This window comes from Oncorhynchus clarkii, chromosome 21 (assembly GCF_045791955.1).
Source record: "Oncorhynchus clarkii lewisi isolate Uvic-CL-2024 chromosome 21, UVic_Ocla_1.0, whole genome shotgun sequence".
NCBI classification, from domain to species: domain Eukaryota; kingdom Metazoa; phylum Chordata; class Actinopteri; order Salmoniformes; family Salmonidae; genus Oncorhynchus; species Oncorhynchus clarkii.
The window spans coordinates 18,038,306-18,062,427 of NC_092167.1; the positions used below are offsets into that span (position 1 = coordinate 18,038,306).

Here is a 24,122-nt window from a genome sequence, read left to right on the forward strand (position 1 = left end):
TTAAATGTATTTGGCTAAGGTGTATGTAAACTTACGACTTCAACTGTACAGTTTTTCACAATTCCTGATATTTATTCCAAATAAAAATTCCCTGTTTTAGGTCAGTTTGGATCACCACTTTATTATAAGAATGCGAAAATGTCAGAATAATAGGAGAGAAGGATTTTTTTTCATCTTTTATTTCTTTCATCACATTCCCAGTGGGTCAGAAGTTTACATACACTCAATTAATATTTGGTAGCATTGTCTTTAAATTGTTTAACTTGGGTCAAATGTTCCGGGTAGCCTTCCACAAGCTTCCCACAATAAGTTGTGGGAATTTTGGCCCATCGCTAACTGACAGAGCTGGTGTAAATGAGTCACGTTTGTAGGCCTCCTTGCTCGCACACGCCTTTTCAGTTCTGCCCACACATTTTCTATAGGATTGAGGTCAGGGCTTTGTGATGGCCACTCCAATACCTTGACTTTGTTGTCCTTAAGCCATTTTGCGACAACTTTGGAAGTATTCTTGGGGTCATTGTCCATTTGGAAGACCCATTAGCGGCCAAGCTTTAACTTCCTGACTGATGTCTTGAGAAGTTGGTTCAATATATCCACATAATTTCCTACCTCATGATGCCGTCTATTTTGTGAAGTGCACCAGTCCCTCCTGCAGCAAAGCACCCCCACAACATGATGCTGCCACCCCCGTACTTCATGGTTGGGATGGTGTTCTTCGGCTTGTAAGCCTCCCCCTTTTCCTGCCAAACATAACAATGATCATTATGGCCAAACAGTTATATTTTTGTTTCATCAGACCAGAGGACATTTCTCCAAAAAGTACGATCTTTGTCCCCATGTTTAGTTGCAAACCGTAGTCTGGCTTTTTATGGCGGTTTTGGAGCAGTGGCTTCTTCCTTGCTGAGCGGCCTTTCAAGATATGTCGATATAGGACTCGTTTTTACTGTGGATATAGATACTTTTGTACCTGTTTCCTCCAGCATCTTCACAAAGTCATTTGCTGTTGTTCTGGGATTGATTTGCACTTTTCGCACCAAAGTACATTCATCTCTAGGAGACAGAACGCGTCTCCTTCCTGAGCTGCGTGGTCCCATGGTGTTTATACTTGTGTACTATTCTTTGTACAGATGAACATGGTACCTTCAGGTATTTGGAAATTGCTCCCAAGGATGAACCAGACTTGTGGAGGTCTACAATTGTTTTTCTGAGGTCTTGGCTGATTTATTTTGTTTTTCCCATGATGTCAAGCCAAGAGGCACTGAGTTTGAAGGTAGACCTTGAAATACCTCCACAGGTACATCACAAATTGACTCAAATGATGTCAATTAGCCTATCAGAAGCTTCTAAAGCCATGACATAATTTTCTGGAATTTTCCAAGCTGTTTAAATGCACAGTCAACTTAGTGTATGTAAACTTCTGACCCACTGGAATAGTGATACAGTGAATTATAAGTGAAATAATCTCTGTAGACAATTGTTGGAAAATTGACTCGTGTCGTGCACAAAGTAGATGTCCTAACTGACTTGCCAAAACTATAGTTGGTTAACAAGAAATTTGTGGAGTGTACATACATACATACACACACACACACACACACACACACACACACACACACACACACACACACTCCTCTCAACCTCAACCTCATCCACACACATACATCCCCACTTCACCTCCCCATGCTGGACAGACCCTATCATGTAGTGAGCATTGACAGACATTCCCACAGAAAGCTTTTAATGTTTTACAAGGCCAGCACTTCAAAATGCATGCAGGCACTTAGTGCAGAGGTGAGACTAAATAAGGGTGTGCACAGGCTGTGTGTGTTTCAGATGGATTAATATGCTGGGAGAGACACACACACACACACACACACACACACACCAGCCCAGGAAAGAGTGAAATATTAATGTTCCTGTCAGCAAGGCTTTTCTCTGGTTCTGTTCTCTCTCTCTTTAGTCAATGAACAATGGTGCTTTTATCCACTACTTTAAAACATATCTACCAAGTTATGGATACAATTAGTTTAATTAAGATTAAGTTAATACTATACAGTATGCTTTGTATCATCACAAAATAAAATTCATTCAAACTAATCTCTCAAGCATGTGTTATGTTATTTGAACTGATCATAATGATTCATGCAGTCATTGGAAGATTTGACCTGGCACAGATTTGTTTTGCCACATTTTACTGTGGTTAAAAAGCAACACTTTTCCGACCAAATTATTCTGAGGACATTCCTCCAGGTCTTCCATCTGTCACGTTCCCTTATCAACCGGAAAACCATCATCTGCCTACCTCAAATGTTCTTCTCCTTTCATAATGTCTGTACTGTAGTGGTTGACCTCTGGTCTCCCGTCCAGGATGTTGTCGGTGCAGAGTAGAGAATCAAATGTTTACAAGTAGATGCATTTTGCTACACCCGCAATAACATCTGCTAAATGTGTGTATGTGACCAATATCATTTGATTTGATTAGCTGTTCAGAGAGCTGGACCGAACCCACAACGTTGTGTGTGTTGTAGCGTCTGCGACGGAGCCTGCCTCCAGGCCTGCTGAGAAGGATCTCCTCTACATGGACCACCACCACCTCAGCTACAGGTCTTCCCACCATAGAACCAGGACCTGTACGCAGAGACCGCTCTGCCAGCATCAAACCCCTCCATGACAGTCCACCATGCAGGTATCATGCACTATCCGCTACTACCCTTTTCTCTCCATCTCTCTCTCTCCCTCTCTCCATCTCTCTCTCTCCCTCTCGCCATCTCTCCCTCTCTCCATCTCTCTCTCTCCCTCTCGCCATCTCTCTCTCTTTCCCTCTTTTTCTCCCTATCTCACTCTTAGTCAACCGCCATGCAGGTAGCAGCCCCTCTCCTCCTCGATAGACTCCCTCTCTCTCTCTCGCCCTCTCTCTCTCTCTCTGCTCGTCTTTATTTCTCTCCACATCCAGACGTCCGACTTGCTTCCTGCTGCTCGAGTAACTTCCCGTAGGGGTCATCCTGAGGCCAGCACAAGGCCCTCCCCAGCTGTAAACCCTCCTCCTTTACGGCCCGTCATAGTGAAATATTAGACCTATAATGCACGTGCAACCCTGATATATTTTCTTAAGTGGTGAATGATGGATGGGTCATGTGGGAGTTTGAACTGAAGAACGTAGGATGTTCTATGTGTATGCCTGTCTTTGAAGGAGACTGTTTGTGGCTCCAGTCCTGTGGAGTGCTCCTCCAAGGCAGCTGGCCTTCATCTGTACAGAGACTGCGTTTTTAGCATCCAGCAGTCTGTTGCCCAATCCTAAACTGACCCTAGTCCTCTACTTCCTACCTTATACTCTCTAACCCCTACCTCATAGCACTTTGTGGATCCTAAAGGTTTGGATATGGGTAAGAAATATGCAGAATAAACCACCTAACCTGAGATGATAGGATTGTTTGAGACATACAGATGATAATGCACACCAGTTTTGTGATTCATTCCATTTCCACTCTGTGTCAGGCTCAGAACTGGCTGTACTCTCCGGGGACCAATCTTGTGCTGTTCTGGCCAAAACAACATCCCTTTTGCTGCTATTATTTATCATCTAAATTGTTCCTCTTTTTGAGATATTGGTTGAAGCTCAGAGTGTAATAGTTAATCCTGAAGTCAGATCGGTATCTGCAGACTTCAGTCTGGCTCTTTGGCGGCTTCCTGGAGACAAAACATTCTAGAATAAATGTCCCAGGGAGATTTTTATCCTGTATGTCAGAGCAGGATTAAAATACTGCTGGGGTCACCACCCAGTACACTCTCAGGAAAAAGGGTTCCTAAAGGGTTCTTCGGCTGTCCCCATAGCAGAACTCTTCTTGGTTCCAGGTAGAACCCTCTGTGGAAATGGTTCTACATGGAACACAAAAGGGTTATTCAAAGGGTTCTCCTATGGGGACAGTGGAAGAACCCTTTTAGGTTCTAGATAGCACCTTTTTTTTCTAAGAGTGGAGGGTTCATGTTGTGGAGGTGATGGTGTTATGGTAGTGTCTGATCTGCCACTCTTCAGGGACAATGGAAGTTGAATAGATGCTCTGTTTAATTGCGAAAAGCAACACGGTTCACCATAACAGCATTCAACAGACAGTGCAGACAGACTGTGGTTGTGGCATCCTGTGTGTTAGAGTATTGTGACTTACTGAGGTTTTGATATCCCGTGTGTTTTCCAGCATGGTGAACAGTGAGTCGTGGAACAGCTCTGTAATGCTCACCATCTCGAAGAGTCGCTCCATGTCTGCCTCCTACTCTGCTTCAGCCACCTCCAACCACCTCTACAACAGACGCATGACCAGACCAGGTGTGTGAGTGAGTGTGTGTAGACACTTTGCGTGACAAACAGAGAGTGATATGTTTAGTCCATCAGAAGAGGACAGGTCATTTAGAATGATTCTAATGTTATGGGGCCATGTAAGAGATGCAAGAAATGGGTCAACCCATTCTCTGTCCATTCAGTGTGTGCCTGTGTCGGTGCATGTGTGCAAGTGTGTGTGGGCAGTATGTGCAATTTCTATTTTGTCTTTGTTTAAATCGTGATCTGATTTGTTACATTTAGTTGAACATGTTTCCCTCCTAATAACCCTGTTCTATCTCCAGGTTACCCCCCCTCCAATATATCTCCTTTGGCCTCTCCCTGCCACTCCCCTCCGGTCCAGGGGACCCCTGTCTCCAGCCCCACCACCAAGTCCTGCTCTGTGGACCTACCGGACCCTGCGGACAGCCAGGGAGAGAGGCCCGTGGACCCCCAGGCCCCACACAGAGCATTAACACACAGCATCAGTGCACCTAGCTCCACCACACCGCACTGGGGGCCACCATCTCTCTGCATCAGGTAGCACGTACACATACTTACAGATATACACAACACAGATACTGCCCTTTTTGCTGTCACAAAGAGGTACAGAACATACACACAGAGAAAAGCTTGAATGTGGCATTCCCGTTACTGCACTGATCATTGGCAGCGCTGTCTAGAAGACACGGAAGCAGAGACTGAGGAAGTCGTGCATGTAGCTTTAAGCTCAGCCTCGCTGAGTCGGAGAAGAGACGTTGTTTAACGGCATCATGCTGCTTCATCGTCCTGTGTGTGTGTCTGTTCCGTGTGCATGAGAGAGAGAGAGAGAGAGAGAGAGAGAGAGAGAGAGAGAGAGAGAGAGAGAGAGAGAGAGAGAGAGAGAGAGAGAGAGAGAGAGAGAGAGAGAGAGAGAGAGAGAGAGAGAGAGAGAGAGAGAGAGAGAGAGAGAGAGAGAGAGAGAGAGAGAGAGAGAGAGAGAGAGAGAGAGAGAGAGAGAGAGAGAGAGAGAGAGAGAGAGAGAGTCAAAGAAAGAGAGGGTTAGAGAGTCAAAGAAAGAGGGTAAAGAGAGAGAGGGTCAAAGAGAGAGAGGGGGGGGGGGGCGAGGCGCATGGACTCACACCAGAGAGAGAGATGAGACAGTCAAAAGAGAGAGAAATAGATAGAGACTTTCTCTGAGGCATATGGACTCACGCCAGAGAGTCACAGAGAAGGTCCTGCTGCAATGTAAGACAAGAGGACGTGGATAAGGAGTATAGGTTGTCTTTATGGCGACGACAAGATGTTCAGTTATTAAGATGAGTGATCTAAGGAAGAAAAGTCCACCACAGAAGAAATACATAAAAACAATAATGAATGGCTGGATGTGGGAGGGTTATAAGTGTTGAGATGGTGGACATTAAGGAAACGATAAAGTAAGTAATGGAGGCCAGGGCTGTGTTGTTGACATGGGAAGGGAGTACTGCGGTGTATTCACTAGGAACCAAACAGAAACTAACAGGGACCTATTGTACCTGAACTTGTCCGATAGAAACTCTCATTTCCATTGTGAAACGTTTTGTTATGGTTTGCACGAGTGGATATGATCTGCTGAGAGAACTTGATGATAAAAAGATTGTGGGAGCTGTTTTGTTAGACCTCAGAGTGGCTTTTGACGTTACCGATGTCTAACAGAAGACAGAGGGTGTTCTTTAATGAAAGCCTCTCCAACATAATCTAGGTTGAATCAGGAATTCCCCAGGGCAGCTGTCTGGGCCCCTTACTTTTTTCAATCTTTACTAATGTCATGCCACTGGCTTTGAGCAAAGTCGATGTATGCATATGACTTAACACTATACACATCAGCTACTACAGGGAGTAAAATTACTGCAACACTTACCAAAGAGCTGCAGTCAGTTTCAGTATAGTGTCAAGAAATAAATCCTAATATTTCAAAAATTAAAAGCATTGTATTTGGGTTAAATCATTCACTAAACCCTAAACTTCAACTAAATCTTGTAATGAAAAATGTGGAAATTTAGCAAATTTAGGTGACTAAACTGCTTGGAGTAACCCTGGAATGTAAACTGTAATTGACAAAACATGTTAATGCAACAGTAGCTAAGATGGGGAGAAGTCTGTCCATAATAAAGCGCTGCTCTGCCTTCTTAACAACACTATCAACAAGGCAGGTTCTACAGGCCCTAGTTTTGTCACACCTGGACTACTGCTGCCTTGGCAGCAGCAAATGGGGATCCTTAATAAATACAAATATACACCCTTGGCTCTGGCTGTGTTGAGAGGAAGAATGTCGTTGATCCTGGTTCAGCTAGAACAGCTGGTCTGATGATGTGAGAAGTGATCACTGACCTGGGCTCGTTGGCCTTTTATCTGGCCTTGTTTCCTCTAACGCCACTGATGTGGTTAACTCTTCGCTTATCCTCTTGTTCTCTTTTCTCCTCTCCCATTAGATATAAATGTAGAGCCTTTTTTCATATCGTAGTTGTTTACATGTTTTGAATATCCTTTGTTTATCTGTCCTTTGTCCCTCTCTCAGCTGTGGTAGACCGTACAGCAGGCTGAGCCATGGGGAGGGATCTATGGACAAAGGGGACAGAATACCTCACCCTGGTAAGTAGTAAAAGGACACTTATCTACTTCTCCATATATGACTTCTCTTAGTGTTACATTTCTATTTCAAATCAAATCAAATTTTATTTGTCACATACACATGGTTAGCAGATGTTAATGCGAGTGTAGCGAAATGCTTGTGCTTCTAGTTCCGACAATGCAGTAATAACCAACAAGTAATCTAACTAACAATTCCAAAACTACTGTCTTGTACACAGTGTAAGGGGATAAAGAATATGTACATAAGGATATATGAATGAGTGATGGTACAGAGCAGCATAGGCAAGATACAGTAGATGGTATCGAGTACAGTATATACATATGAGATGAGTATGTAAACAAAGTGGCATAGTTAAAGTGGCTAGTGATACATGTATTACATAAGAATACAGTCGATGGTATAGAGTACAGTATATACGTATGCATATGAGATGAATAATGTAGGGTAAGTAACATTATATAAGGTAGCATTGTTTAAAGTGGCTAGTGATATATTTACATCATTTCCCATCAATTCCCATTATTAAAGTGGCTGGAGTTGAGTCAGTGTCAGTGTGTTGGCAGCAGCCACTCAATGTTAGTGGTGGCTGTTTAACAGTCTGATGGCCTTGAGATAGAAACTGTTTTTCAGTCTCTCGGTCCCAGCTTTGATGCACCTGTATTGACCTCGCCTTCTGGATGATAGCGGGGTGAACAGGCAGTGGCTCGGGTGGTTGATGTCCTTGATGATCTTTATGGCCTTCCTGTGACATCGGGTGGTGTAGGTGTCCTGGAGGGCAGGTAGTTTGCCCCCGGTGATGCGTTGTGCAGACCTCACTACCCTCTGGAGAGCCTTACGGTTGAGGGCGGAGCAGTTGCCGTACCAGGCGGTGATACAGCCCGCCAGGATGCTCTCGATTGTGCATCTGTAGAAGTTTGTGAGTGCTTTTGGTGACAAGCCAAATTTCTTCAGCCTCCTGAGGTTGAAGAGGCGCTGCTGCGCCTTCTTCACAATGCTGTCTGTGTGAGTGGACCAATTCAGTTTGTCTGTGATGTGTATGCCGAGGAACTTAAAACTTGCTACCCTCTCCACTACTGTTCCATCGATGTGGATAGGGGGGTGTTCCCTCTGCTGTTTCCTGAAGTCCACAATCATCTCCTTAGTTTTGTTGACGTTGAGTTTGAGGTTATTTTCCTGACACCATACTCCGAGTGCCCTCACCTCCTCCCTGTAGGCCGTCTCGTCGTTGTTGGTAATCAAGCCTACCACTGTTGTGTCGTCCGCAAACTTGATGATTGAGTTGGAGGCGTGCGTGGCCACGCAGTCGTGGGTGAACAGGGAGTACAGGAGAGGGCTCAGAACGCACCCTTGTGGGGCCCCAGTGTTGAGGATCAGCGGGGAGGAGATGTTGTTGCCTACCCTCACCACCTGGGGGCGGCCCGTCAGGAAGTCCAGTACCCAGTTGCACAGGGCGGGGTCGAGACCCAGGGTCTCGAGCTTGATGACGAGCTTGGAGGGTACTATGGTGTTGAATGCCGAGCTGTAGTCAATGAACAGCATTCTCACATAGGTATTCCTCTTGTCCAGATGGGTTAGGGCAGTGTGCAGTGTGGTTGAGATTGCATCGTCTGTGGACCTATTTGGGCGGTAAGCAAATTGGAGTGGGTCTAGGGTGTCAGGTAGGGTGGAGGTGATATGGTCCTTGACTAGTCTCTCAAAGCACTTCATGATGACGGAAGTGAGTGCTACGGGGCGGTAGTCGTTTAGCTCAGTTACCTTAGCTTTCTTGGGAACAGGAACAATGTTTGCCATGTTGTGAGCGTGTCAACCACCTGACTTAACCCCTGACCCCTGATCTGTTCTGTCCTATAAGATGACCCGGCAGTGGCGTCGTCAGACTGTGAGAGCACCTACGAGACCAACCACAGTGACAGCAGTGACTTTGCACAGAACGAGGAGGACGGGGAGGGGGCCAAGAAGCCCTCGGACACCCAGGACGGATGCAGGTCGTACCAGCCTGAGGGCATCGTCCTGCAACCCCTAATGCCACCTCCAGAGGTAGGTTCCTCTATAGAAATGTATTGAGTGGAATGAAAATGGGTCTACAAATATGCTAAACATTTCATGGCTGCAATATCAATAAATCAACACATTATGAAATTATGCATTTGATTCGAAGAGCAAATACCAAATAACATGCTATTTCCCTATAAAGTGCACTACCCTACTTGTAACATATTATTACCCATAGCCACTTGAAATTACCCTTGATCCTGACCCCTGACCTTTAGGACACACAGCCTATCCTGGACTCAGAGCCTCTGGTGATGTCAGAGCTGGATCCTCTGATGACTCAACTCAACAGCTGGAACTTCCCCATCTTCAACCTGGTGGAGAAAACACATGGCCGCTCAGGATGCATCCTCAGCCAGGTGAGAACAGGCCTCAGACAGGTGAGAACAGGCCTCAGCCAGGTGAGAACAGGCCTCAGCCAGGTGAGAACAGGCCTCAGACAGGTGAGAACAGGCCTCGGCCAGGTGAGAACAGGCCTCGGCCAGGTGAGAACAGGCCTCGGCCAGGTGAGAACAGGCCTCGGCCAGGTGAGAACAGGCCTCGGCCAGGTGAGAACAGGCCTCGGCCAGGTGAGAACAGGCCTCGGCCAGGTGAGAACAGGCCTCGGCCAGGTGAGAACAGGCCTCAGCCAGGTGAGAACCAGTGAGTACAGGTGAGAACAGTACATCTTCAACCTGGCGGAGAAGACACACTGACAGTCTGGCTGCATCCTCAGCCAGGTAAGGATAGATACAGCCTTACTCAGGTGAGAACAGGTGAGACTTAGCTAGGTGAGGATAGTTTTCAACAGGGTGGAGATTAGGCTGCATCCTCAGCCAGGCAAGGTTAGCTACTGTAGAGCCAATTGAGAAAAACCCAGACCCATCCAGGTAAGGATAGGTAAACAAGTCAGAATACTGTAGTGAAAACAGTCTATCGTGAATCAAGAGAGAATGGCTCAGACTTTAAACCAAAGTGTATTTAAAATGCATTTAAAATCGCAACACAATTAAGAAAATACATTACGACAATGCAATGAAAAGTAGTTAAAGCAAACAGGAAGCAGTAAAAAGTATGAATAAAAAGAGCATAAAACACATATGATGTTTAAACAGTCACTGATTAAAGGCCAAGCTAGAAAAGTGGGGTTTTAAACGTGATGTAAAAGCCTCAATGGTGTCTGCCCCTCTTACCTGACAGGAACAGCTATTCCAATATTTAGGGGCTTTGATAGACAGAGGAATCCGCTCACCGATTTGGCCATCGAGGGATGCCTGTGAATAAAGCACTTTGACATATGGGTGGGATTACACTGCCATCTACTGGTTGAAACAGGAGTTAGAAGTAATTGGAATTGCAGTGTACTGTACACCAAGACAGCAGTAGGGTCGTTCCACGAAATTAGTTCCATTTCGGAAGTGTATCTTGGTGAAAAACAACTTTCTATTTCACCTAATTTTAACATTCTGTCATGAATAGCACATGTTCAACTTAATAAAAAACATGTTCTCATCTCAAGAAGTTCATAAAAAATGACTATAATATCAAATAAAATGTTATTTGTCACATGCGCCGAATACAGCAGGACCTTACAGTGAAAGGCGTACTTACAAGCCCTTAACCAACAATGCAGTTTTAATAAAAGACCTAAAAGAAAAGTAAGAGATAAGAGGTAAATAATAAAAGAGCAGCGGTAAATAACAATAATGTGGCTATATACAGGGGCTACCGGATAGAGCCAATGTGCGGGGGCACCGGTGTCAAGGTAATTGAGATAATATGTACATGTCGGTAGAGTTATTTAAGTGACTATGCATAGATAATAACAGTGCCAATTAAGTGCCAAATAAAGTAACAGGGTTGACCGTAACAGGGTTGACCGTAACAGGGTTGACCATGTGTTTTTCTTCTCCAATTTATGCTTTGCCCACAAATACGAGTATAGGATGAGTCAACAACATGAATTGGTTATGAGGGAACAGATTATACACTTAAAAGGGAGTTTTTCACTGGAAAGTTATTTTAAAACACGTCTAGCCTGTCTGTCTATCTGTGGGTAACAGGGTTGACGTGTTACGGGTCGACCCACTCAGTTTCCTACCACAAAACACCAGAAATGGCCAGAAAGAGTAGGACCAGCTCACTGTTTTTACGCTATGTTTTGATTATTAAATGTTATATTTTTCTTTTGAAACAAATTTTTAAAAGGAATAGTTTCACCACATTAAAACGAGAATTCGGGTTCACTTAGCAGGGCTGACCTTTAATCACATGAAATAAATAATACGCTTGAGAAATGACTTTATCGACGCGCCAAAGTTACCACGGTTTTACAATGATGGTGAACATTTTGGGATTAAGTGAGTTAAAATCTTGCTAGAAGTCGGTGCACAGAGGCATAGCCGCAGTCCTGTATTAGTGGACCTATATGGCCTTATATAACTTTCTCCACCCACCCCTCCCTTGTCGACCCAAAGTTCTCACACGGTTATACACAGAGGGGCATGTCAAAATGCAGAATTCATTCAGAAAGTCGTTAATCATATAAACCAATCAGATGTATTGAATTTTTCACTTGGTCTATATTAAAGTGCACTTCATTTAATATAACGGGCTTTTAATTCAATGTTGGTGCACGATTTCTACTTAAAATATCAAAGGGACACAAAGGGGACTCATTTCGGGGAAAGACCCATGAGCAGGATCACAGCTTCAGGTGTGAAGAGGCCAACTAGGTGGATGGGATAAGGCTGCTCTATGTGTGTTCCAGGTTTCCTACCGCCTGTTTGAGGACACGGGACTGTTTGAGACGTTCAAGATTCCTGTCAAGGAGTTCATGAACTATTTCCATGCTCTGGAGAACGGATACAGGGATATCCCATGTGAGCAAACGTTACCATCAATCCTCGATGTGAATATGCTTTGAAAATACACACACAGTTACATCAAGTACTCGAGAATATCAAAAACATTTGATTGAAGCTACCGTAATCCAAACTCTGTGCAGCGGTGGTGGTAGCACTGCCTATTCTATCCACAAGAGGGAGTGGTTGGCTTTCTCAATGCAATCACAGCACTAGTTCTGTTCCCTCTACCTCCACCTGTCTCTGTATGGTTTGTGAAGCATCATTATCATCCAGTGGACTAAGTTAGTACTACAGTTGGCATCTCCTCTCCCTCCCCATGCAGACCACAACAGGATCCATGCCACTGACGTGCTCCATGCCGTGTGGTACCTCACCACCCAGGCCGTGCCAGGCTTGCCCAACCTCCTCACAGACCACAGCTCTGACTCTGGTGAGGACACACACGCGCATATGCAAATACAAGCACACACACATGCACGGACACACACAACCACACACACGCGTGCGCGCACACTGCTTTCCTCCACTCTCCGTTCCTTTGTGTTCTGACGGAGGCTAATATCCTATGTCTATAAGCCTACTGTTGTATGCTTGTTGCTGATGGCATCCTTCTGGGGCTCAATTAGCTGCTGTATATTAATTCATACACACCAACCACATCAGTAGCTTATGTGAAATGGCATAATTACATCAATCAGCCTTACAGTTTGCAGACCGGAGGCTGTGGAAGTTCCCAGAACAATGTTTCCAGTGAGATCAGATGACCGTTAGTTCATAGTCATCGACAGTTCTTTTACCTCTCGCTCTCTATGTAGAGCTGTTTCCATAGAAGCCTATCTCTACCAGAGGAACACAACAGACACCAATGTCAACACGCTGATCTTGATCTGTTTGTTCTTCACAAAATCTGTCTGACTGGGCTGGCAGATGGCCTACTTTGATGGCTGAGGGGCAGGGTGGCTGGCTGTCTGTCATCTTGTTGTTTGCTGATGCTCATGTTATCCCATATACACATTTGCCCACACATTAGCACGCTAACGCGCACACACAACACCCATTGACCCAAGTGTTTTGTGCTAAGGTTTCTGATTTGTTACGACAATGACCGTCACCCCTCACCTCATTTATCTCTCTGACCCTTCTATCCCTGTGTGTGTGTGTGTGTGTGTGTGTGTGTGTGTGTGTCCAGACTCTGACAGTGGGCTCCTCACCCCCAGCCATATAGGCCATACAGGGTTCCTGGTCTCTAAGATGTCTGCGGTGATGGAGGAGGGTTATGGATGTCTGTCTGGCCTCATCCCATCCCTGGAGCTCATGGCTCTGTATGTGGCTGCAGCCATGCACGACTACGACCACCCTGGACGGACCAACGCCTTCCTCGTGGCGACTAGCGCTCCTCAGGTAGGAAGGGAGAGAGGGAAGGAGGGAGGAAGAAGAGGGAGAGGATGGATGGATGGATGGATCTAACTAAAGGAACTGGAAAGGTGAAAGCAAAGTCCCCGGTAGATGTCCACCAATAATACTTTCTTATCTTGTGTTCTTCTCAGATCATTGAAGAGATAAATGGAGGAAGACAAAAGGGACCACTGAGATGCACCAATGATAACTAATGAGTGACGCGTTGCTCTCTGTCTCCCCCTGTAGGCCGTGCTATATAATGACCGCTCGGTGTTAGAGAACCACCACGCTGCGTCGGCCTGGAACCTGTTCATGTCGCGGCCAGAGTACAACTTCCTGGGCAACCTGGAGCATGTGGAGTTCAAACGCTTCCGCTTCCTGGTCATCGAGGCCATCCTCGCCACCGACCTCAAGAAACACTTTGACTTCCTGGCAGAGTTCAACGCCAAGGTAAACACAACCGATGGTCATGAGCTTCTAATCTATACATTTCTCTTTGATGTACAGCGCATCTACAGCTGAATGGACTGAGGCGCTGTGTCATTTTCTCTGGCGATGGACAACTTACAGTATGTCAGTAACGAGCCTGTAGGAGAAGATCTGAGGTTTGTTTGCTCTTACGCTCTCCTGGCTTCTCTCTGATAGGTTGAAAGGAGGTAGGGATAGAGGATGTGAGGACACGAGGAAAGACATTTGAGATTAATTTAACCCTTGCTTCTCTCCAGGTGGGTGATGATGGCTGCTCGGGCATCGACTGGTCCAATGAGAACGACCGGTTGCTGGTGTGTCAGATGTGCATCAAACTGGCGGACATCAACGGCCCACTGAAACACAAGGACCTGCATCTACAGTGGACCGAGGGCATCGTCAATGAGTTCTATGAACAGGTACATCTATTAGGTCTAGGTTTTGCCAGAAGATACCGACCCTACCGTTACGCTTGTTTACACTGAGCTGCACTGGGGTCAGAATGCAATCATGGTTACAGTAAGACACCGTGGAGCCGGCATGAGATGTGCATCAGAAAACATACCTCAAATGCAGGAATGGGATATGCCACTGTACTCCAAAGTTGACCTCTCACAACACTGCTCCATCGAGAAGCCTGAAATACTGCTATTTTTCCCAGAAAACTGCACTTTTCGTCCTCATGCTAGCGAGCAGTAGCCACCGCTAGGGTGACCTGAATTGAATTAAATAAATGTCATTGATCCCCAGAGGGGAAATTGGGTGAATGATGCATCTTGCCATGCAGATCCGACATTTGCATAATTACAATGATTGGTCCAAGGGGGCGCTGCATAATTTGTGGGGGACGACATGTATACAGTTGCCTTGTTGTTGCTGTCTTTCTTGATCAGGCAGTTTCCCCCCATGAAACTGCCTGATCATAAAATGGTCATTACACTACCTTCTGCATAAATAGCTATGACAGACTTGAGAGGGTGTAGAGGGGCAATTATATTTCTCCATCAAATGACATTGAAATGGGTTCCTCTTGGGAATAAAATAGAAGGCAGGCCACTTCATGAGTCCATCACAGTACTGCTCAGTGTGAAGAGGTACAGGTGCCTGGAAACAGCCCACTCTCCAGTAGCAATGCTGCTCATTGGTCAGAGATGGACGAGTACCTAGCAACCACACCGCTGATCAGGAAGAGCGACTCTTAAGATGTCAGAAAGCAATCAATGTGTAGGCTGATATATTAGAGAAAGGAGGAGATAGGAATCGTATTGGGCAATGAATGGAGGAGCATATAACGCCCCACCCGGCAGACTGTCGACCAATCGCGTTCACGTGTCATGCTGTGTCGCGTGGTTGCTAAGCTAATCGTCATGCAATCCCTTCTTGGTCAGGGTATGAGTCGACAAACCTGCCTATTTTCCTCAAAAGTACGAATTGTCACGATTTCAAAGCTATACGATATTGCAGGGACAAAGTAAATTATCTCACATCTCGGAAAGATTTGTAATGTTGTACTTATCGTTCACGTAATTCATGCTTATGTTGAGTTTTTGAACTAGCGCTCTTCTTGTCCCAGAATTGCCCAGAATGCACCACGTGGCCCATTGACGATGCATGGGCAACGTAAACAATGGGCGTTAATACAATTCCCATCAGAATAGATAGAACCAATGGATACTCCCATTCAAATCAAAGTTCTCTGATCTGGAGTCGTGGCCATACTGGGTCTACCAGTTCTGGAATATTCTATGCCAGTGTTTCCCAAATCTATCCTTGGGTACCCCAAACCAGTCCACTTATTTGACGTATTTCGGAACTAACACGTTTAACTAATGAGTGGCTTGATGATTAGTTGACTATGTAATACGTGGACTGGTTGGGGGAACTCAATGAGAGGTTTTTTATTCATTGACTGAAATGTTGAACTACTTTTGTTCTTCATCATTAACGTTGATGTAACACATACCGTCCTTGTATGTAGGCAATGTACTGCATAATGCATCATCTATTCAAAATGGGAACCCTGGCATTGATGGAGAGACAATTACATTGTTGATGTGTTGACAAACAAAATGCACAATATGTCATTCTACAGTGATCGGGGCACCAAAAGGGTGTACGGTCTCATCAGTGTTACTGTGATTGACTGCGCAGTCTGTCTGTCTCTTCAAAGCCTGAGCTCACTCAATGATAAAGCCCAAACCCTCGTTCAAAGGTCAGATCTGCTTGTGTCCTTGGAGAGAGAGGGAGGAAGAGAGAGATAAAGGGGGAGGGAGGTGAAAGACACAAAGACAGGGAAGAGAAAGTTAGAGGGGGAAAGACGGGGAGGAGAGAGAGAGGAAAAGATAGGGAGAGAGAGAGAGAGAGGAAGTGTTGTTGTACTGCAGTTTTGCTGACCTACTTGTGTCATCAGTGACAGCCCTCATTCACATAGACGGAGATGCAGCAGTAGCAACACATCAGATCACAGAGCATTCAACTGCACTGACTGCACTATACGTCAAGGCATGCACAGGTATAACACACACACACACACACACACACACACACACACACACACACACACACACACACACACACTATGGTCAGTAGGAGCATACCCACAATCCTGACGCTGACCATTAACACAGTGAAAACATCTTAAAGATCTGACCCTGTATCAGTGGTTGAGTTGTAACTTCACCTTCTCCTTGACACCTGTCTTTAGAAGACGTTTTAATGGTTCAATACGCCCCTCTAGCGCATCTTTCTCTTTTTCCCTCTCTCCCCATCTTCACTTCAGACACTCATTTCAGTCCACTGCACTGACTGACGAAAGCTCTGCGGGTTACTATGGCAACAAGAGACCTTGCCTGCTGCGGTCCACTTCGAGTGTATAAGCCCCTGACGTCAACAGACACATATATATGTATCCAGCTATGTATTACTTTGCTATATATACGTGATCTTGTCAGGCAGCCAATACTGGACCTATAGATGAACTTGTAGGCTTCCTCGAGCTAGATAGACGTGTGTGTTTTGCTGTATATGTTCTTGACCCAGTTTAAAGCTTTGATTATTCAGTTGCTAATCCCACAGGCTCTGTGCGCTGTTGGTTTACCAGTTTAGAGACTGAGACGGGCTGGTGAACAAAATGAGAGAGTTACAAATGTTGATGTGTTTTCTACCATCAGCTAGAATGCAGTTTTTACATCATTTCTGAACGTCATTTTCTCTCTCTGTGTATTAGTACCTTAGCTGTGACTCCCTGCATTTGACTCTAATTTCCCTCATGTCATTGGCTGGTTGATTGATTGATTGATTGACTCACTTTCCTCAGTGCCAAATGGTGACGCAAAGAGGCCATTCATATTATATTTACATTAGTCATTCAGCAGAAGTGCTTACCCAGAGCGACTTAGTGCACTGCATTCATCTGAAGATAGCTATGTGAGACAACCAGATATCACAGTCATTGTAAGTACATTTATTCCCAGTAAAGTAGCTATCAGAAAAGTCTGTGCTAGTATGAAAAGACAAGTACAAGTGTTTAATAAAATCAAGGTTATAATATATTTTTTTTTGGGGGGGGGGGGGGGGGGGGGGGGTGAAAGGGGGGTGCTGTGGGATGGATCAAAATACTTTGTGAAGAGGTGGGTTTTCAGACGCTTATATCTAACATTCTGCCATGTTTACCCATAATGCACCACTCCTCAGGGCGATGAGGAGTCGAGTCTGGGCCTTCCCATCAGCCCCTTCATGGACCGCTCTGCGCCACAGCTCGCCAAGCTCCAGGAGTCCTTCATCACGCACATCGTGGGGCCGCTCTGTTCCTCCTACGACTCCGCCGCCCTCATGCCGGGGAACTGGGTCGACCCCACCGACGCACGGAGGACGGAGGGAGAGGAGGTGGGGGAACGAGAGACAGAGGAGGAAGAGGAGGATACAGCAGAGGAGGATGCGTCGACTAGCTCTGAGAGTTCCCGTAAGAGCATGTTGACGTTCATGTTGAACTTCTTTGAGTTGAAAGAACTCCATTAACAGAAACCTGTTGAAATCAAAGCTCAGCTTGAAATGGCCCAGTTGAGTTGTTGATATAGTGCCCATCAATAATGCATGTGGTGGATTTAAGCAATAAGGTATATTGCCCATATTTCACAAACACTGCGGTGCCTTAATGCTATTATAAGCTGGTTACCAACATTAATAGAAGTAAACCAAGTCAGCCAATAAGCATCCAGGACCCAAACGACCCGGTTTATAATTAGCAGTAGATGCAGAAGCCTCAAATACACGAGGCTACCTGGTCTGCCTTAAGTGTATTTGGTCTGCCCAGGTTATCAGACCCTGCTTTGTAAGCCCTGTCCACAGGTTGTATTGATAAGGGTCTGCGTGTACAGTATAAGGGGATAGAGATGTAGTAGGTTTTGTTCTGAGGGATTTTTTCCACCCCCTACAGAGAAGCACGTGGTGAAGCTTAAGAAGAGCAGGAGGAGAGTGTTCTGTCCCATCACTCAGCACCTTCTGGACAACCACGAAATGTGGACAAGAGTCATCGCCTTGGAAACCCGGGACACACCGGACAGAGAGGCGCCTAACTGCCTCAGCAACCCCGCCGAGCCAATCACAGCCATCCACGAGGAGGAGGATGAGCCAGCCAGTAAGGAGGAGCCAATAGATGGCCAGGTAGAGGAGACAGAAGGGGAAGAGATGGGGCTTGCAGAGGAAGAGGAAGTGGTCGAGCAATCGGAGACTGCAGAGAAAAGGGAGGAGGAGTTGGAGTGAGAGGATTATAGTTGACCCTAAGATCAGGAAACGGAACGTTTATCCAAACTCATGCCCTCTCCCAAATATACTTTCTGACTCATGTCAGAAATTATGCCCTATTCCTCATGTGGTGCACTAGCTGGCCAAAAATAGTGCACTATACAGGGATTGGGGTGTTGTTTGAGACGCAGACCCTGATATTTGGTTGCCAGCAAATCACTTAGACACTACACTGTAGAAGTTTGGAGTAACATGTGCCTAAAGAAAACAAGGTGGAGGGAGGGAGCGGAAGCTGAGGAGGAGGTGGGATTTACTGTTTTACTACTATATTGGATCAGGTTTCCATTTCAGAATCCCTCTCCCTGACGAGGTGCCCGCAACGCAATACGGGCCCACAGAACACTGACCCCACTGCCAGCCTCAAGACACAGCCGGCCATACAAGTGGTCCGCATCCACCTGACCGCCCTCACAGAACCAGGGTGTACAACGTGGACTGTACTGAATAGACAGTACAAACACTAGCTCCTGAGGACAATGAGATGAAAGGGCGGGAAAAAGCTGTGTCCGCTCTGTGTTGGTTCTCAGGAGAGGACTGGGGACTAGGGAGAGGAGGGCCAGTGTTGATACAGAGTGTGCTCACACACACGCATGGAGGCAAACACACACTTACACACACACACACACACACAAACCCATCAGAAGATTTGCTAGCTACCCCAGGAAGAGGGAATGGGAAGTCTAACATAGAACCCTGTAGCTCTGAATAAAAGCTTTATACTCAGTCATGGAAAATAATAATCTCTTCATATTCTTCATCTCTCTCCTTGTTCCCAATTTGACCATGTTTTCTTTCTTTCTTTCTTTCTGTCTTTCTTTCTTTCAATCTCTCCACTTTTGTGTCGGTCATTCAGGCTCTTTTTTCCCCCTCTCGCTCCTTCGCAGTTCCACAGGACCCAGGAACACTGACACACCCCACTGGGCACACTGGTTGAATCAATGTTGTTTCCACTTCGTTTCAATGAAATTACGTTGAACCACAGTGAAATTGGTATTGAATTGACGTCTGCCCAATGGGACCCAACGCAGACCCCTCATCACAGTGTCCTTGTGCCCTTTGTCATTATTGCTTCAATCAACACAAGTGATTGTTCTTTCCTTTCTGTTATTGGTTTGGGGTTTTACTTTCTTTTTTTTTTCTTTTTTAACATTGGCCGTAAGATATTCGCTCTCAGTGGCGTTTGTGTTTTTTTAAACATGGCGTGGGGACTTTTTATTTTGTTGCCTCTCTTATTTTATGTACCCTGTATTTTGATTCTCTGCACACTACAAAGGGAATCACTTTGAATCTGAATCACACCGTTTCTTATAGAGTTAGATCTTTCTTTTATTCGGAAGCCTCCGTTACGTATTCCAATGTAAGATGTTTGATACGTGCAGATTCTTTTCTCTCTTCATAGCCTTGACCCAGTAGATGAGGTCATGTACCGCCTCGCTGGAGAAGAAGCATTCATATTTGGATTCATCTGTGGATGTCAATCTGACCATGACACTGAAAAAGAGATTCGCCTTTTTCAAAGGTTCTCTACAGCCGTCTTCATTGATAAACTATTTTGTAGAACTCTCTCGTAAAACTCTTTTGATGGTACACTGACCTCTAGCCTGTGTTTCTGTGCTCTCTCACAATGGGATCTACCACCCAATACCCTGACAGGAAGTTCAGTCAAGAGAGCCAATGTCGAAAGTACACAGATTCTCTTTCTGTATCTTCAGCAATTCCCCATCGAGTGAGCAGTCTCACTCAGTTTCTTCAGAGAACCAAGCTTACAGTCGTAACCAGGCATTTTTTAACTCAGGGGAAATCATCTATTTCTCCATCAGGCTGAAATGATAACAAGCCCTGGGCTCCAATATCTTTCAGCTAGTCAAGTGATCAAAGAAAGCTAATTGCTGAGTGGCCCTTGGAAAGCCTTGAAGGAGATGTGGAGGAGCCCAGAGGTTCAACCAAGAGAACACAGTTACAGATATACTCCACATACCCACAGAGAGACTGTGCTGCTCCATAGAACATGGGGAATCACGCATGGGGCTGAATGCAAAGCAAACAAAAGTGTGAAGAAAGAGAATGCAGTAAAAATATCCATACCATGAAAGACAGATGTCTGCTTAGTGTGTGTTTGCTGACTCCCACAAAGAAGTTATGTATTTATTAACTTCCTGATAGTTTCAACATTTCAGCCATAGGTCTAACATGGTTGAACTGTAGCTACCCCATTGTAGCTATCACATGATACATCTACCTGCAGCTATCCCATCTCTCCCTATCCATCCCGCTCCTAGCCCAGGGCAGCTCCCATGACATGACCAGGCAGATCAGGCCTAAGCAGGTGTGTGTCCGGAAAGGCACCCTATTACCTACATAGTGCACTACTTTTGACCATTGTCCTATGGACCCTGGTCAAAGTAGTGCAGTATATAGGGAAAAGGGTGCGATTTGGGACACATCCCTGGTGGACTAGCCAGCCAGCCTGAGCCAGGCAGCATGCTGCAGTCAGCACATGGACCAGTGCTGGGCTCCCCGTGGCTGTCCATAGCCCCATTTGATGTCTAGAGAGAGAGAGAGACAAATTGGTGGTGAAAGAAGGATGAGAGGGAAAGGTAGAGGAAACAGGAGAGGAGAGAGGGAAGTGAAGAGGATATGAGAGAGAGAGAAGCGGATAAGAGAGAATGGTATAGGAGAAGGAAGGGGATGAGAGAGAAAGGGAGATGAAGAGGGGCGGAAGAGAAGCGTTTGGGGGGGGGGGGGGGTCTCTGAGGTTGGTCAGATGTCTCTTTTCTGTTCACTGATGGTCTCTGTGAAAACGTCACTTTGAATGAGGAGCCAATTAAAATGTCTGTCTGTCTCTCCGTCTTTCTGTCTGTCTGTCTCTCCGTCTTTCTGTCTGTCTGGTTCTTTGAAGATTCTACCCTTAACAGATTGTTGTAGCCGGTAATATTATCAGGAAAAAGTATTTGTGGGGTGACAATGTTTAAAGCAATACTGACACTTAATCTGTATCTGGAGCATTTGAGTTGCGCTCCGTGACCTTCTCTCTCTCTCTCTCTCTCTCTCTCTCTCTCTCTCTCTCTCTCTCTCTCTCTCTCTCTCTCTCTCTCTCTCTCTCTCTCTCTCTCTCTCTCTCTCTCTCTCTCTCTCTCTCTCTCTCTCTCTCTCTCTCTCTCTCTCTCTCTCTCTCTCTCTCTCTCTCTCTCTCTCTCTCTCTCTCTCTCTCTCTCTCTCTCTCTCTCTCTCTCTCTCTCCCTCTCTCCCTCTCTCCCTCTCTCTCTCTCTCTCCTCTCTCTCAAACACCAACCTCTTTGTTGTGTGATCTGTTATGGTCATTATTTAACAGTGGCATTTAGTGTTGTAGCTGACATAACATCTTGTGATGGGCTAGAGGCCAGGTGGTTGAGGGAATCATTAAAATAGTTATTGGCCCATATTAAACAATACAGAGAAGAAGAATCAGACATTGCTAGTCAACCCCTGACCTATACATCTGCTGAGTCACTGCCTCATCTGAATAAGGCCTTTCACGATTTCAGCGTGGCCTAGGGGGAACTGAACAGTAACAGACCCAATGGAGTGAATGCAAAAGCAATATTCACAACCTATGATGACCTGTGTGTGTGTGCGTGCGTGCGTGCGTGTGTGGATGCGTGCTTGTTCTGCGGGATCATTTGGGGGGGTATTGTGAGTGTGATTTGGTGGCCAAAGTTAATAATCTACTGTGGGAGGACAGCAATATATTGCTCTTCCTAATATGTATGACTAGTCCATCACTAATTCCTCGATGTGACCACACTTCCACTGTACCTATTCAAGTCTGACAACACCTAGCCAATGAGTTCCGTCACCAACTGTGATTTCAGATAGCTTTTGGAGTGGTATATATCTCAACATGGATTTCTAGAAACATCCGTTTCTCCACTGTTTGGTTTCCATGCAGACCAGAGGTGGATGGGAGATGGAGAGAGATAAGAGTCGGGAATTCTACGCTGTTCCTTAATTGAGCTGTGGGCAAAAGGAGTCCACACGTTGGGAAAGAGGGTTGGGGCCTTTCAGATGCTGGGTCTTGGAACGATGTCATCCTTTACACGTTGTCCTCCACCTCCCTCCTTCTCGTCTATTGTTGCATGCTAGCTTCCCTCTGTTTCGGTAAACACAGGATTGATATGACCCTTGGCAACAGCACTGTGCGTGCCTGACACACGGATACAGTGTAGAGAGGCAGTGGGAGAGGGGAGGGAGGGACAGCAGCAGGAGAGGGAGAGATGAGAGAGATGAGAGAGGGCTGTGTGTCATAGCGGATAATTGGTTTGTCTTTAAGTGACACTCGCTGTGTCTCAAATGGCACCCTGTGTGTGTGTGTGTGTGTGTGTGTGTGTGTGTGTGTGTGTGTGTGTGTGTGTGTGTGTGTGTGTGTGTGTGTTTGCCAGCTTGACAGCACGGTCTGACAGTCCTCTGAGCGCCTAAAGAGAAAAACCCTCCAAATGTTTGTCCTCCAGAGCATCTCTTCCTTCTTCATCTCTCTCTTTTTGTTTATCCCTCTATTTCTACATGCATGTTGTTCAAAACACACCCAGGATTTATATTTGAAACTTATGTTTCCATTGTGTTGTTTTGATCAGATTTCACATGTCTGTAAAGGTTAGTTATGTGGGGATTTTTTGTTTTGCGGTATAATCGAAGGGCTGTGTTTATTCCTAATTTGCAAAAGTCAGCTATGTAACTGGTATGTGATGGAGATTTTACAGTATGTGTCGCGGTTATATGTGTGTGAGAACACGGTTATTCATGTAACCACCTATCAGATGAGAGGTTAGCTCTGTTTGCTCCAATTCCATCTGTCTGAGCTGGGGGTGGTGGGGGGGGGCTCATACACACATACACACACATGCGCACACACACACCAACTGTAGACTGCCTCGTGCAATTACAAAGTCATGTGCAAGTGGAAGCTCACTTGCATTTAATTCCAAAGTGTGTCATAATACATCCCATAATACATCCTATTCAGAACAGAACCTTGGATTAAGAATAACATCTTGGCATTTAGTAATTGACAAGGACGTGATAGTGGTCACATGCTCGTGTTGACATTTTTCAGAGTACTACTATTACCATAATTCCACCCTATCAGTGGACAGCAGCAACTGTACAATAGGCACCAAACATGGGCAATTGGGCATAGAAAGCATTGAGCCCCCGTGGTTTAAACAACAGCAGGCACGGTTTGAAGCCCAACATCCTTCCTCATGTTTTAACTCTGTCCTGTGTGATGTTTTTTTCAGGCTATTACCAGATTCTGTCTGCGTCCTAAATGGCTCCCTATTGACCTGGGCCCGTATGGCTTTGGTCAAAAGTAGTGCACTATACAGTATAGCGAATAAGGTGCCATTGGGAATTAACAAAATGTCTCTCTCTTTGTGGGCATATGTCTGATTTACCACAATCGTCATCGGCTCACATATTAGCCACAACGAGAACCAAACGAGCTTTACACCTTCTTAAACAAGACATATGAGACTTGTTTTATATATTTATCTTTAGCGGCACTTCACAAACGGAATAATTATTACTGTTTCTTCTCTCTTGTATCTTGCACTTAACACATGTAGCAATACCTATAGGACGGGGAAAACAGACGTGT

The 24,122-nt window shown here is 45.5% G+C and overlaps 1 protein-coding gene across 1 annotated transcript in view; it reads left to right on the forward strand.

The window, feature by feature from the left end:
* LOC139379347 (cGMP-inhibited 3',5'-cyclic phosphodiesterase 3A-like) overlaps positions 1–19,224 on the forward strand; it is a 75,171-nt gene extending 55,947 nt beyond the window's left edge. Inside the window, exons 3-15 of the mRNA XM_071122155.1 lie at positions 2,529–2,686; positions 4,194–4,321; positions 4,618–4,852; positions 6,849–6,922; positions 8,776–8,960; positions 9,194–9,334; positions 11,725–11,836; positions 12,144–12,251; positions 13,011–13,222; positions 13,466–13,669; positions 13,945–14,106; positions 17,381–17,648; positions 18,123–19,224. Of these exons, the coding sequence (XP_070978256.1) occupies positions 2,529–2,686; positions 4,194–4,321; positions 4,618–4,852; positions 6,849–6,922; positions 8,776–8,960; positions 9,194–9,334; positions 11,725–11,836; positions 12,144–12,251; positions 13,011–13,222; positions 13,466–13,669; positions 13,945–14,106; positions 17,381–17,648; positions 18,123–18,448 (2,313 nt within the window). The 3' untranslated portion in view covers positions 18,449–19,224. The remainder of the gene's footprint in view (positions 1–2,528; positions 2,687–4,193; positions 4,322–4,617; positions 4,853–6,848; positions 6,923–8,775; positions 8,961–9,193; positions 9,335–11,724; positions 11,837–12,143; positions 12,252–13,010; positions 13,223–13,465; positions 13,670–13,944; positions 14,107–17,380; positions 17,649–18,122) is intronic.
* Positions 19,225–24,122: the final 4,898 nt, after the last annotated feature.